Source organism: Oryzias melastigma, linkage group LG22, assembly GCF_002922805.2.
Source record: "Oryzias melastigma strain HK-1 linkage group LG22, ASM292280v2, whole genome shotgun sequence".
Taxonomy (NCBI): Eukaryota; Metazoa; Chordata; class Actinopteri; order Beloniformes; family Adrianichthyidae; genus Oryzias; species Oryzias melastigma.
The window spans coordinates 18,313,342-18,328,108 of record NC_050533.1 but is presented as its reverse complement, the minus strand read 5'-3'; the positions used below and the strand labels follow the sequence as shown (position 1 = coordinate 18,328,108).

The 14,767-nt window shown below is 40.6% G+C and overlaps 2 protein-coding genes across 2 annotated transcripts in view; both read left to right on the top strand.

The window, feature by feature from the left end:
- Positions 1 to 1,926: 1,926 nt before the first annotated feature.
- On the top strand, positions 1,927 to 9,487 carry LOC112149158 (NACHT, LRR and PYD domains-containing protein 12). Its single transcript, XM_024276699.2, has 7 exons — positions 1,927 to 2,582; positions 2,679 to 2,852; positions 5,694 to 5,867; positions 7,127 to 7,303; positions 8,251 to 8,424; positions 8,724 to 8,897; positions 9,181 to 9,487. Exons 1-7 carry the CDS (start codon positions 2,077 to 2,079, stop codon positions 9,191 to 9,193), a joined length of 1,392 nt encoding a protein of 463 aa, XP_024132467.1. The 5' UTR covers positions 1,927 to 2,076; the 3' UTR covers positions 9,194 to 9,487.
- A 3,824-nt stretch (positions 9,488 to 13,311) lies between these two features.
- The window catches only part of LOC112148782 (gastrula zinc finger protein XlCGF57.1), a gene marked incomplete at its 3' end in the record, with an annotated part of 16,248 nt that continues 14,792 nt past the window's right edge, over positions 13,312 to 14,767 (top strand). Inside the window, exon 1 of the mRNA XM_024276134.2 lies at positions 13,312 to 13,815. Within this exon, the coding sequence (XP_024131902.2) occupies positions 13,647 to 13,815 (169 nt within the window). The remainder of the gene's footprint in view (positions 13,816 to 14,767) is intronic.

Below are 14,767 nucleotides of genomic sequence, written 5' to 3'. Positions count from 1 at the left end.
TTGAGAATGTGGACAGTCTGAATATTAATGTGAATTTGTATATGTTATATAAATAAACCAAAAGAATAGTAATATGTATTTAAAATGAAACCACAAAATCACTGTAAAAATGTTTTTTTACATTTTTGTAAGTTGGGTCTTTTTACAGTAAAGTCAATAGGAACTGACCTTTTTGTGTAACATCCTAGCTGTGACTTTGTGAACTGATCTGACTCAAGTTAGTTTTATTTGAATCCTCCCAGCACAGACAGAATGGATCTGATGGTTCTGGTTCTCCACAGATTGGACCAGCAGAGCTCAGAGACTCCCAGTGGTCCGTCTGTCCAGCAGCATCAAACACAGCTGGATTCCATCTTTCTGGTCTGTACATGAACAACAACTGCTTTTCCATCATTCTGTCCACAGTCATCTCCATGCTGCACTTTGGAGACCAGTGGATTGTCAGTGTGTCCAACATGGAGCTGATGTTTGGCTCCATGACTTCACTCTGATTGGCTCATTCATCTAGAATTCTGTTGCAGCTGCTGGAGGACAACATTGTCAGGAGGATGAAGATGAAGAGCAGAGGAGGAGCAGCAGAGAGTCACTGATGAAGATCACAGAGAACTTCCTGAGGAGAATGAAGCAGGAGGAGCTGGCTGATCGACTGCAGAGCAGTAAGAGGATTTCTCTGAAGGTTTCAGCTGCTGATAAATGAAGATTTACTGATGTCTCAACACATGGAACCACATGGATTCAAACCCTCATCATTCAGGCTGCAGAGAGTTTATTTACTCTGTTTGTTGTCTTCATTCAGGTTTGACTGCTGCAGTTTGTCGACATAAAGTCCAATCTGGTCTGAAGAAGAAGTTCCAGTGTGTGTTTGAGGGAATCACTAAAGCAGGAAACCCAACCCTTCTGAATGAGATCTACACAGAGCTCTACATCACAGAGGGAGGAACTGGAGAGCTGAATGAAGAACATGAGGTCAGACAGATTGAAGCAGCATCCAGGAAAGCAGACAGAGCAGAAACCAGCATCAGACAAGAAGAGCTCTTTCAACTCCCAGCTGGAAGACAAGAACCAATCAGAACCGTGATGACAAAGGGAGTGGCTGGCATCGGGAAAACAGTCTTAACACAGAAGTTCACTCTGGACTGGGCTGAAGGCAAAGCCAACCAGAACATCCACTTCACATTTCCATTCACTTTCAGAGAGCTGAATGTGCTGAAAGAGGAGAAGTTCAGCTTGGTGGAACTTGTTCATCACTTCTTCCCTGAAACCGAAGAAGCAGGAATCTGCAGCTTTGTAGACTTCCAGGTTCTTTTCATCTTCGATGGTCTGGATGAGTGTCGACTTCCTCTGGACTTCCACAAGACTCGGATCCTAAATGACCCCAGAAAGTCCACCCCAGTGAGTGATCTGCTGACAAACCTCATCAGGGGGAACCTGCTTCCCTCTGCTCGCCTCTGGATAACCACACGACCTGCAGCAGCCAATCAGATCCCTGCTGAGTGTGTTGACATGGTGACAGAGGTCAGAGGGTTCAATGATCCACAGAAGGAGGAGTACTTCAGGAAGAGATTCAGAGATGAAGAGCAGGCCAGCAGGATCATCTCCCACATAAAGAGATCCCGAAGCCTCCACATCATGTGCCGCATTCCAGTCTTCTGCTGGATCACTGCTACAGTTCTGGAGGATCTGCTGAAGAGCAGAGAGGGAGGAGAGCTGCCCAAGAGCCTGACTGAGATGTACATCCACTTCCTGGTGGTTCAGGCCAAAGTCAAGAAGGTCAAGTATGATGGAGGAGCTGAGACAGATCCTCACTGGAGTCCAGAGAGCAGGAAGATGATGGAGTCTCTGGGGAAACTGGCTTTTGAGCAGCTGGAGAAAGGAAACCTGATCTTCTATGAATCCGACCTGACAGAGTGTGGCATCGATATCAGAGCAGCCTCAGTGTACTCAGGAGTGTTCACACAGATCTTTAGAGAGGAGAGAGGCCAGGACAAAGTGTTCTGCTTCATCCATTTGAGTGTTCAGGAGTTTCTGGCTGCTCTTCATGTCCACCTGACCTTCATCAACTCTGGACTCAACCTCATGGGGGAAAAAAAGTCACTGATCTCTCAAGGTAAACTGAGCAGTCTAGTCCAGTTCTACCAGAGTGCTGTGAATACGGCCTTACAGAGTCCAAACGGACACCTGGACTTGTTCCTCCGCTTCCTCCTGGGTCTTTCACTGCAGACCAATCAGAGTCTCCTTCAAGGTCTGCTGACTCAGACAGGAAGTAGCTCACAGACCAATCAGGAAACAGTCCAGTTCATCAAGGAGAAGATCAGTGAGGATTTGTCTGCAGAGAAAAGCGTCAACCTGTTCCACTGTCTGAATGAACTGAATGATGGTTCTCTAGTGGAGGAGATCCAACAGTTCCTGAGTTCAGGACATTTCTCCACAGATGAACTGTCTCCTGCTCAGTGGTCTGCTCTGGTCTTCATCTTACTGTCATCAGAAGAAGATCTGGAAGAGTTTGACCTGAAGAAATACTCTGCTTCAGAGGAGACTCTTCTGAGGATGCTGCCAGTGATCAAAGCCTCCAACAAATCTCTGTAAGAACTCTCATGAAAATCACCTTCAGTGAACAAATGAATTTGAGTGGAGAAATGAAAGTTTTAATAACTGCTGTCTGTCTTTGTTTTCTTCAGACTGGATAACTGTAATCTGTCAGAGAGAAGCTGTGCAGCTCTGTCTTCAGTTCTCAGCTCTCAGTCCTCCAGACTCAGAGATCTGGATCTGAGTTACAACAACCTGCAGGATTCAGGAGTGAAGCTCCTGTCTGCTGGACTGGAGAATCCACACTGTAAACTGGAGACTCTCAGGTCAGCTTTCATTAAACTTTTGATTTTCTACGACAAGTTCTGTCTGTTTTTCTCTGTTTCAAGTTAAAGTGTTGAATAGACATAATTGCAGACTAAACAGCAGATTATTGCATAGAAGTGAAGACAAAGTAAAAAAAAAAGTTAAAACCCAGTGTTTTCTACGTGACAGATACAAATGTTATAATAATAGATTATATTTATTAGGTGCCTTTCTGGACACTCTGCGTCACCTCACAACAGGAAACACTGCAATAAAGACATAACTAAAAACAATTACAGAAGTAAAATACATTTACAAAACACTGTACATGGAATGACAAGGAGTAAGCAAACTTATATAATAATAATAATAATGGGTTTTCAGTTTTATTGTCAAGTGAGGAAGAGAGTCAGTATTCTAGATGTCCGAGGGGAGAGTTCCAGAGTTTGGGGGTAGAGTGACTGAATGATCTGCCCCCATAGTGAAGAGACAGAGAGTTGTATGGGTGTGTATTGGCAAGAGTCTGGCGATATGATACGTATCCCGATACATGCCTCATGTATCCTATTTCCCAAGACTGTACCAGAACAATTTTCACTTTTTTTTTTTTTTTAAGAGCATGACTTGAATTGAATCTACCTGAATTTTTATGTCTGTCAGTGTAAAAAAAAAATGCTAAAATTAATTTTATTTAATGATTACAGCCTTAAGTTCAGCAACTGTCTCATAAACAAAGTGCTTTTACCCAGAAATACATGCTGCTTTTCTTTTGGTAAATTACAAAATATTTGTTTTTGAAGGGCACATTCAGTATTGTTTGAATATTTTTCTATATATACATATATATATATATATATGTATATAAAAATAGAGGGAATGTAGTGATGTGCAATATGACAACGTATATCGTGTGGGCGATAGAAAAGTGTCTACCGTCCCATTTCCCCTCTATCGTTTATATTGTTGCTAAGCTAATTTGATAAATTATTACGCCAAATATGTCATTATCAGACCCTCCAGGATTTCGTGCAATTTGTTGCACACCCTGTAACTTTTTATTTTCACCGCAACTTTGCCAATCTTCCGTGACAACAGCAATGGATGACGGCGCAGCTTCGTGACCATTTCTCTTCAGACTCCTTACCGGGAGCTGTGCTCTCTTTAATTTTCTCTTTGACATTTTTATCTTGAAGATGCGCGTAAACAGTCACCCCGCAGGGTGGTGGCGGTCCGCTGAGCGCAAGCATGCATGCGGCAGAGTGAAGGTGCTGTGCGCAAACGGGCATGCGGCGGGGTGAAGGTGCCCTGAGCACAAACGTGCACGCGGCTCGGTGGGGTGCACGTACGGAGCGGTCTGTCAATTTGCACGGCGCACAGCTGCTGCACAACATGAGATAAAGGCAGAGAGACTCTGGACATTCTGAACCTTTCCACTTTCTGTGAAGAACATGGAGATCTGAGGATTAATGTGATTATGCTGTTTTTTTTTTAAGTTTATAATTTTTCACTGGAAAATTTCAATTTATTCTAAATGTTTATAACAACACACAAATATTTGTGCTATTATGAGCAGCAAGGACCATAACGTCTTTGTGTTTCACAGTTCTATTCAAGTTAAATGACAGCACAGCAACAGTGTATATAGTGATGAAGTATTTTCCTAAAGCATCTATCACAATGAGAGTTTTGATATGAGAATGTGCCGTTTATTTCATAATTAACATTTTTTAAGCGCTTTTCAAAACAATACTATATTAAAAACATCACAACTTTTGCTGCAACTTTTCACAAAAACTACCGCAACATCAGGCATATTTTCAGAGAATAGCTGAAAATTTACTTTATAGTTGTATATAGTGATATACATCGTATCTTGATATCGTGATATAATTTTTTTCCATATCCCCCAGCACTAAATGAATGTACCCTAACTGAAGAGTTTCTAAAAGTGCGATTGCAAGATTGCTTAATCTAGCATTTAAATGGTTTATTAACCTGAACAGGTGCTTCAAAAATGAGGGGAAAAAAGCCAATTCTTTCCAGAAACATTTCAGTGTGAATACAGGATGAATGTGGGTGAGATGTTTTGTTTACATGACAGTCAGTGCTACAGCTCAAGTTTTCTCAAAAGTGGAAGCAAATATATTTTTCACTTCAAATTGCTACGACATTGGTAATTTTTCATATTATTGTACACATCACTCTGATCCATCAGGTCTCTGAATTACAATCTATTGCTGTGAAGTTCAGCAGAGCTTCTGCTCGCTTTGCCGACAGCTTCTTGATGGAGGCTCCGTGCGTGACCCTCTGCGCAGCTCTACTGCTTCACTTGTTCTTATCTAAGCCTCTACGAAGCATCGTGATTAACGTCGGGCCATCTGCGCCCCGCCGGATGATGATTTGCGACCCGCGTCTTCATATGAAAGATTAATGTTAGTGCGGCCCGCAAGGCTGATATGAATGACAGTTGTTGTGTGCAGAGCTGAACGAACCAATCACGGTGAGGTACATGGCTCTGGAGGGCGGGACATTGGCGGGCTGTCCAGTACCTCCTCATTCATTCCTCCAGTCAGCTCGGAGGAGCAGGAGCCATGAAGCTGCTGGAAGAGCTTTCGCATTGAACGTGATTCTTGTGCCCCGCCCCTCTATCGCCACGCGATAGATTCACAGCGTGCTGCTCGTCAAAAAGCGTGTTTCTGACCCCCCCCCCAAAAAACAAACAAACAAACATTTAACCCAAAGCTTCAACTGAAATTATAATCTGTCACTTTGTCATCAGGGCCACCTAGCTGAATTCACCAAGTTCCTGGACCTCCAGTTGCCATCACAGCTCCTGAACACACCTTTCTGTCTGATTTCAGGTTGATGAGCTGTAGTTTGTCAGACAACAGCTGTGAAGCTCTGGGCTTGGCTCTGAAGAAAAACCCATCCTATCTGACAGAACTGGACCTGAGCAGGAACAATCTGCAGGATTCAGGAGTTCTTCATCTGTGTGGTTTTCTGGAGAGTCCAGACTGCAGACTGCAGTCTCTGAGGTCAGACTCCCCATTTAAGTACTGTTTAGATCACTATATTGATGACTGATTGATGACAAGGGCAGCAAAAAAATATTTTTAACAATCTGTAAGCGAGTACAATTTTTAAATAAAGCATCTATAGATAACTACTCAGCTATGAGAGTTGTATTGGTGAAAGTAATACAATTGTCATTTTTATATTTAAACAACTTGTCAACATTTGGAAGACATCCAAAGCAATATGCACTTTAGTTTGGCATTGTGCAGCAGACATAATTTTTGTGAATCAGGTTTAATAAACATATTAATGCTTCAAACAGATTTTCTACAACCCATGTTCCCAAAATGCTGACATTACGGGTCATGTCCCTGCTAGTCACTTGGGTTTCATGTTGATCATCCACTTCTGTCTCCATCTCTGTTAATGTCCTCAGTGTGTAGAAGTGTCTGGCTTCACTTCTACATTGACAAGTCATCTGCTTTATCTCATTTTTGTTTCTCCATGGGTTTTGGTCAGGAAGTGATGATGGAAGGCCCAAAATGCAAGAGACCAAGCAAGTTGGTTAAAAAAATAAAACATTTAATAAATAAACTGAGAAAAAAAAAACACGGTAGTGAATGATCAGCATTTTTTTAATTTAAGAATTACTTTAAATTAACATTAGCAACAAGTAATTACATTGTTTGAAAATGTCACATTATAAATTTACCAAAGTTACACCGTACACCAGCAGGTTAAACATTGAAGTGCATGAAAACGAAAATTCCGACCGGTACCTGAAGTACACGCAAAAAAACTGCGAAGCACGCGCCCAGTTCCCACAGCAAACAGGAAGTAAGTGATCACATTCATTCTAGAGCTCAGATAAAGTCACTTCTTACCGGCTGGATCTCCTACAGATGGATGATAAATGCTGACAGGTAGACATGCTTTACACACGCGCTACAGAGCCTTTATCTCACTGGTGCTTCTCCCAAAAGAGCGCGTGCATCGCTATTAAAAGTCCGACGCAGCGCGCCCGTTTGCTCAATAGTTCCGGCGGGCGACTCGCACGCTCAGCGCAACAGCCTCTTCAAGTGAAAATATAATATCGATACTTGGTGAGAACCCATCGAGAATCGATCACAGGACTAAATATCGCGATATATCGCAATATTGATATTTTGCCACACACCTAATGTCAATTAAAGACAACCCAAAGACAACTGAATTTGCCAAGTTCCTGGACCTCAGCTGCCGTCACTGCTCCCGAACACACTTTTCTGTCTGATTTTAGGTTGTGGACCTGCAGTTTGTCAGAGATCAGCTGTGAAGCTCTGGGCTCAGCTCTGAAGAACAACCCGTCCAATCTGACAGAACTGAACCTAAGCTGGAACAGAGACCTGCAGGATTCAGGAGTTCTTCATCTGTGTGGTTTTCTGAAGAGTCCAGGCTGCAGACTGCAGTCTCTGAGGTCAGACTCCGTGTTTCATTTGCTTCTCCTTGTTCCAAAGCTGAAGTCATTGATCAAGGATCAATGTCAAACATTTGCTACTGACACGTCAACATCACTCACTACTTCTCTTTGCTTTGATCTGAATGTTATATCTAAATGTACAGAAAACATACGAATTTAGCCACGCCCAATAACATTATAAAAGTCAGCCACGCCCCCTCCACTTAACCATGAAACGTGCCTGTAAAAGAACATGGAAACTGCGGTCTCTCCGGCCATTTGTCAGTACGCAGATGAGTGTTTGATCAAAGCCAAATCACTAAATGGAGAGCTTTGATTTCTGGACGGGACCCAATTAACATATATTCCTAATATTTAAATGTAATATTGTTGTTTTGATTTTATTTTGTTGTTTGAAAAATGTCTAAAACAAGAAGGGCTTGTAAATGTTTGTTACTTAGTTTCACCTTCACAGAGTCTGTGTTTTTATTTTTTCATTATCATTGAGCTGTTTTGCTATTTCTGACCTCTCCTTGCTGTGAAAGTGTTTTTTTTTTTGTTTGTTTTGTTTATTTATTTGTTTTTTGTATAGCACTTTGAGTTTTTTTATATGTATGGCAAGTCCTGCATCTTCTTATGTTCTTTTGGGAATTTCTTTTTAGGACTCACCATCTAACCCTGTCTTCTATATCCTCTCCTCTAACACCAGCCTCTTTCATGTCTTCCTTAGCTGCATCCACAATCTTCATCTTTGGTCTACTTGTAGACTTCTTTCCAGTGAACTCAGCATTTTTATACCAATATTTTCACTGTCTCTCCTCTAGAAATCTCTGAACCGTCTCAGTCTGGCCTCTGACATTATCTCCAAATCCTTTAATGTGTTCTGTCCCTCTGATGGAGTCATTCCTGATCTTATCCATCCCGACCATCACAGCTCCTGAACACACTTTTCTGTCTGATTTCAGGTTAACAAGATGCTATTTGTCAGAGATCAGCTGTGAAGCTCTGGTCTCAGCACTGAAGAAAAACCCATCCAATCTAACAGAACTGGACCTGAGCGGGAACAACCTGCTGGATTCAGGAGTTCTGCATCTGTGTGGTTTTCTGGAGAGTCCAGACTGCAAACTGCAGACTCTGAGGTCAGACTCCATGCTTCAGTTGCATCCATATTACTGTGATGACAAAGTTGTTGACACAGTGAGCAGAAATTCTCCCATGATTCAGTGCTGCTTGGAGGAGGAAGTGGAGTTTTTCTGCTATTTGTGCTGAAACATCAGTTGGTTTGGATGAAGCCACAGACTAATGTGTGTTTTTAATTTTTTTTTATTTTTATTTTTTTTTACTTTTGGAACTTCTTTAGCTCTGAAGTCTTAAAAAGAACTGAAGGATGAAAAACATAAACTGCGACTTTAAGCTCAACTCTTCGTTCTGAATTCAGGTTGTGGAGCTGTGTTTTGTCAAAGATCAGCTGTGCTGCTCTGGTCGCAGCTCTGAACTCCAACCCATCCCACCTGACAGAACTAGATCTGAGGAACAACAGCTTTCAAGTTTCAGATGTTCAGCAGCTCCAGGATCTGGTGGAGAGTCCAAACTCCAAACTTCAGACTCTGAGGTCAGTAGAGAGTTGGAGTCAGTCCAGCTGCTTCCAGAGGTTTGTCCTAAAGTTAGTCTGAGAAGCTGCAGCTTCTCAGTAAAGCTCTGGGGAGAAGGATGACATGCTTTAGGACAACAGTCAGCCAATCAGAGCAGCAGAAGCTCCAACAGGTGAAGATGACAGGAAGCTGCTGCTCTGAACAGAACTGAAGCTCCTGCTGCTCTTTCTGCTGCTGTGCTGCATCACTGAGTAACAGACCAGAATCAGATGGAGACACAGTCTTTCTGCTTTCTCTCTGCAGATGGGGCTTGTGAGTGATGTTTCTCTTGTTGGAGAAGAGAGGAAGATTATCAGCAGCTGGTGTGCAGAGATGATATGACTGGATGGTGTTCCTGTGAGGTGGAGAGCAGAGTGATGGAGGAATAGAAGGAAGTGGAGATGAGTGTCAGAGCTGCAGCATGAACTGATCTGAGATCAGTTCCACTGTCTCTCTCAGCATCACTTAGCTGGAACACTAAAAGGAGTCTGGCGGCATGTAACTGTTATGTATCAGAGATTAGAAGTGTTTCTCTGTTCTTTTTAGTTGTCAGTGTTCTGTCTCAATCTTTCCAGCGGGGGCCACATGCTTTTATTGAGGGATCTGATTGGTCCGTTTATAACTTCAGTTACTTGAACTACAACAAAAATATAATAAAAAAGGTTCAACAAAAAGATGTTAATAAAAATGTATCAGAGCCAGAATGGTTCTTCTGACTAACAGAATGACTGAATAAAACTGTTTATTTCTCTGTAGAAGTCTGTGGGATTTTGGCTTCTTGGAGCCAGGAGGTAGTTCCTGTTTGGAACGCCAGGGGGGAGAGGTCACTCATCCCAGTTTTACTATACAGTCAACGAGAGGAGCATCTGAGGCTGAAAAACCCTTACTTTCTCAGTGAACTCTGTCTTTGTCCATGGGGAGAGGAGAATCAGAGGCTAGGAGAACAGAAAGTTCAAGTCTCTCTAGCTATCACTTACCTGAGTGAGTGAAAATTGTTCTCCATATTTGACTCCTCCCCTGGGGGAGCGGTGGCTGCAGACACAGCTGCATTTGGTGGTTGATGCACTGAAGTCCACAAAGTTTGTTGCAGAGAAAATACTGGCTCAATAAACTAGGTTCTGTCAAAGAACTGATCCAAACTGGAAAAGGTTCAACAAGTGTTCTGGTCAGACACAAAGAAGTAACTTGTAGAGTCTCACTACAAAAGGAGCATCAACCGACTTGTTGCTAAAGTCCCTTCATGATGGTCACTTATGGGGTCAAATCAAGATCATCTTAAAGTGAATGAAAAAACAGATTGAAAACTTGAAAAATAGATGTTGACCCCATAGTCACAGGACAGTTCATTGAACTGGAAGAAAGTTCACAATCAGCTCTGATGGTTTTTTGTTCTTCTGAAAATGGTTCTTGATTTGGTTTTAATGAAGGTTAAAGAACATGTACATTATTTTATTATTAAAAAAAGAGGGGGATTGTCACCAAGTGTCTCATAAACATGAGACACTTGGTGCTGAAGGATTTTAACAGACTTTTTAATTCGTTCCATCTGCCGCCAGCATTGGGTGCATGTGCACAGACTGTGTGCGTGCGCACGGACCCAAACTGAACAAAAGTGCCCACTTGATTGCGTGCAGGTGTGGAAGATGTGCATTCTAATAAAATAATAATTCCTATTGGAGATTGTTACACCTGCACAACCATACAGGAATGAGACTTTTGGAATTGTGGAGATTATGTGTTTTTTTTTTTTTGTCCTCACAACGGCTGGGTGCACCAGTGAGACCAAGAATTTTTTTAGCCAATGAAAAATCTAGTCGCAAATGCGACCAAATTGGTCACATTCTAGAGCCCTGGTCGGCCATGTTTGTGTGGTCTTCAAAAATGTCAGGTAGAAAAATTTTTTGCGTTTAGTTCTGCTTGTTATTTTTACTTTAAATCATTTTAAATGTTCAACTATTTAAAATTAAAAAAAGATTGAGAATCGCTTATGGATCATAATTAATGCATCTAAAAGTCAATTTCTTCTCCACCACTACCAGCCAAGTTGGCAGATAGATAAAAAATCTGTTAGCCAAACATATATTTTACCAACCAAATTATTTGACGTTATCCAATGATAATATGTAGAACACAAGAAGTCACAACATAATTAAAATATCAGATAAAAACTACTTTTTATGTTTGTGTTTATTTCCTGAGGAAACATTTTTTGAGTAATTCTTTTAATGATTTCTAATTAAATGTTTTAGTTTCTATCACAAATTAGTTGTTTTTTTATTTATACTACAACAGCACAACACTGCCTAAAAAAGCATCCCTGTACCCCATTATGAACAGATAAAAATGTGATTCTTTCATTTGTTCAGAAAATTAAATTCATTTATAAATGGTATGAAAATGTCTTCATTGTCATGTAACTGTAAACTCAAATTCAAACGTGCTGAGAATACAAGGACAGATTAATCAGAGATTTCCAGCTGATCACATTTGATATGAAATCATAACAGAAACAGCCTGAAAACAAAGTTGTGAATCATTGTTATTTATCATTGACATTAAAGCAGCAGCACTTTCGAGTTGTTTGATAAGTTTATATTATTTTACTATTTTATTAGTTGGTCTACACCCCTCAAATGCCTTCAATCTATCTCATACACCAGCCCTCCTCTCTTTATTCCCACCAATCCTCCGAACAGGCTGACTGACAGATCACAGCGCCGACGAGATCTGACCATGATGTGTTCAATGAACGCTGGACATTAGGGGACCCAAACAGCCACTCGGCCCAACTTAGTCCGCTACTACGCTTTATAGAGTCCTCAGCAAAACAATGCAGTTTTTCTGAAAAAATTTTGACGAATATATATGTATCAGTCATAGACTGTAAAAAGTAATATACAGTATACAATATAAAATAAAATATACAGTCTATGGGATCAGTGCTGATGTTCAACATTTTCTCTGACAAACTGTTTTGTTTTGCTGCTGATGTCCAGAGCTCAGTGAACGCACCATGCCGAAACGCTCCGCAGCTCTCTGTCAATCTGTTAATGTTTGTTCGGGGCTTTGGGGGAAATAGAGGGAGGAGGCTGGTGCATGACACTCAGTTGAGACGTTTAAAGAGCATAGATCCACTAATACATGAAAAACAGACTTTTGTGGAGTCTCAGTGACTCTATGTGGGAAAGGAAGAGCGCTTAATTCCTTGTTACTGATCAAATCAAATCAAACTTTATTTGTATAGCACCTTTCCAGAAAAATACATTTCAATCAAAGTTCTTGACATGAAAACAATCAAATTTGAAAAAAGAAAGAACAGGAAACATTGTAGGATCTAAACAATGTCCTCAACCCCCCCACCCCCCTACCCTTCCACACACACAGACAAACACAAACACACGTCGACATGTTGCCACACAAAGGTTAGGAATAGAATAAATTAAAATAAATAAATAACACAGATAAATAAATAAAATAGATAAAATAGACATACATAAATCAGTAAAAGTAGATAAATGTCAATAAGTTAAAAAGCATAAAGCGAGAACATAAAACAACATAAGAGCATAAAACAAAATATAAAATAACTTTCTATTTCAACTAAAAGCCAGGTTAAAAAGGTAGGTCTTGAGCCTCCTTTTAAAAACATGAACAGTCTCTGCGGCTCTCAGGCTCTCTGGGAGGCTGTTCCACAGGCGAGGTCCATAACACTGAATGAGGCCTCGCCGTATGTTTTGGTTCTAACTTTTGGTACAACCAAACCCCTGGACCCCACAATTGATTTCAAAGACCTTTGAAGAGCATGTATCCATACTTATATAAAATCTACAATCTGTGAGATAGGAATAAAACCACTTCAGAACAGTGCCAGAGATGCCCAAACCTCTCAGCCTACAAAGAAAAAAAAATCTTGTTTACATATATTTTTATCAATACATAAGCAGACACACACAGTGGAAGTTTAAAGCAATGGACATGTTTTGTGAACTACTTTATTTTACTAATATCTTTGTACATGTTTTTATTTTCAAAATGCCACAGATCAAATTCTGCTGTTATTTTTTGTGTCCACTAGATGTCCTACTAGAGCAAATGAAGCTCATGAAGCATTGTTTTTTAGTGAACCAATTTAGACAAAGACTTAAGTGCTTCAAGAAAGCTTCATTTGCACCTTACTATTCTTTAGAAACCACATAAACGTCCAAACAAAACACCGGCGTCGTCTCAACTCAAGACAACGCAGTTAGCATGCTAGCGCGGCCTAGTGCTGCTTACTTCCGGGTCACGAAAGAAACGTCACAAGAAAATAATTGAAAACTAAAGTCTAGTCTCTTAAAATGCTGAAAACTTTAATCGACGTTTTAATGATTTATTTTATTTTCATTTGCAGCCCTTCAAAGAGACTGGGTATTAATATTGAATTAATTCGATTTTTTTTCTATCCTATCGTGACCCGGAAGTAAACATAACGAGGCCGCGCTAGCAGGTTAGCAGCGTTAGCTTCTGTTGCGACGACGGCGGTGTTTTGTTCTGACGTTTGCGAGGATGTAGCGATACGTGGTTCGATTCCATACAATCGTCTCTAGCTAAAGTGTCGTAAATGAGTGAATTCGTGTTGAACGTAAAGACAACGTGGCTGTGATTGTGAGACTAGCAGATGATCGGAGCTGCTGCTGTTCAGAGGACTTTGGTGTTTGTTGGAGCTGAAGATCTTTTGCATTGCAGAAACCATGTCTTCATTTGCTCAGAAAGAGTCTGTCAGAGAACAACTTTCTGCTACTGAAGAAACCTTCAGACTCTGTGAAGGAACCATCGTCCAGAATGAGAATGAGGAGCTCTGTGGTCAGCGCAGACTGCTGGATATCACCTGGAACCCGCAGCTTCAGCTCAACCTTCTAGGTATGTTCACTGCATCCACCTGCAGACAAATACACCCATCAACATCTTTGTTATCCTCGTCTGAGCTGCTATCTGGGTCCAAACTGTGTGGCTGGATAGCTCCAATCAATGAGTTCTCATCACTAGAGATGACATGCTAGCTTGTTGCGAACGCAAAGTTGGACGCCATCTTGGAATGGTCCAGATGTCTGTTTACTGCTTTGCTACAAACAAACAAAGCTGGAAAAACAACAATGTGATTTTTACAAGTAAATTATTACTGACACCTGATAAAGGAGAGCGTCTAGAAAACATTTTAGGAAGATCTGAGTGAATTTAATTTTAATAAGGAACGTTTAGGCTGATCTTGTAGTCTATTCAAAGTCAATGATAGGTATGTTATGTTAAATAACGTGGATTGCTCCGATCTTTATAGCACTGAAAAAGACCATTCCAGCAGTATAAAGGTCAATAAGATATCTCAAAGAATAAGTAAGTAATGGCATGTTAAATGATCAAAAGTATGGTATTATTATTATTATTCCTCAAAAAACAGCTAAACAGTGACAGTTTTGTGGCCAGAAGCAAAGATTAGAGTCTTTAAATTGACATAACTCTCTCATTACTTGTCAAATCCACAAAAGGGGCATGTTGTTGGAAAGCTAACTGAGCAAACTACAAGAATCAAATCACAAATTTGGTATAAAATCTATATTAATTTCCTTATTATCAAATAATCATACATAAATCTGCTCCTGTGTGCTTGTAGACATCGCTTGCAGCCAATCAGCTTGCTAGATTCTGTCACATGAGCTCATGTTCCAGCTTTCAATACTTGGACATGGAGGCTTGTGAATGAAAAAAAACAGTGCCTGCTAATTGTTTTTTTTTTCATGAAAATTACAGGAAAATACATCAACAGTAATTGACTAGTGGCAAAATTAGACAACAACTGACCTTTTTTTTTTTTTTT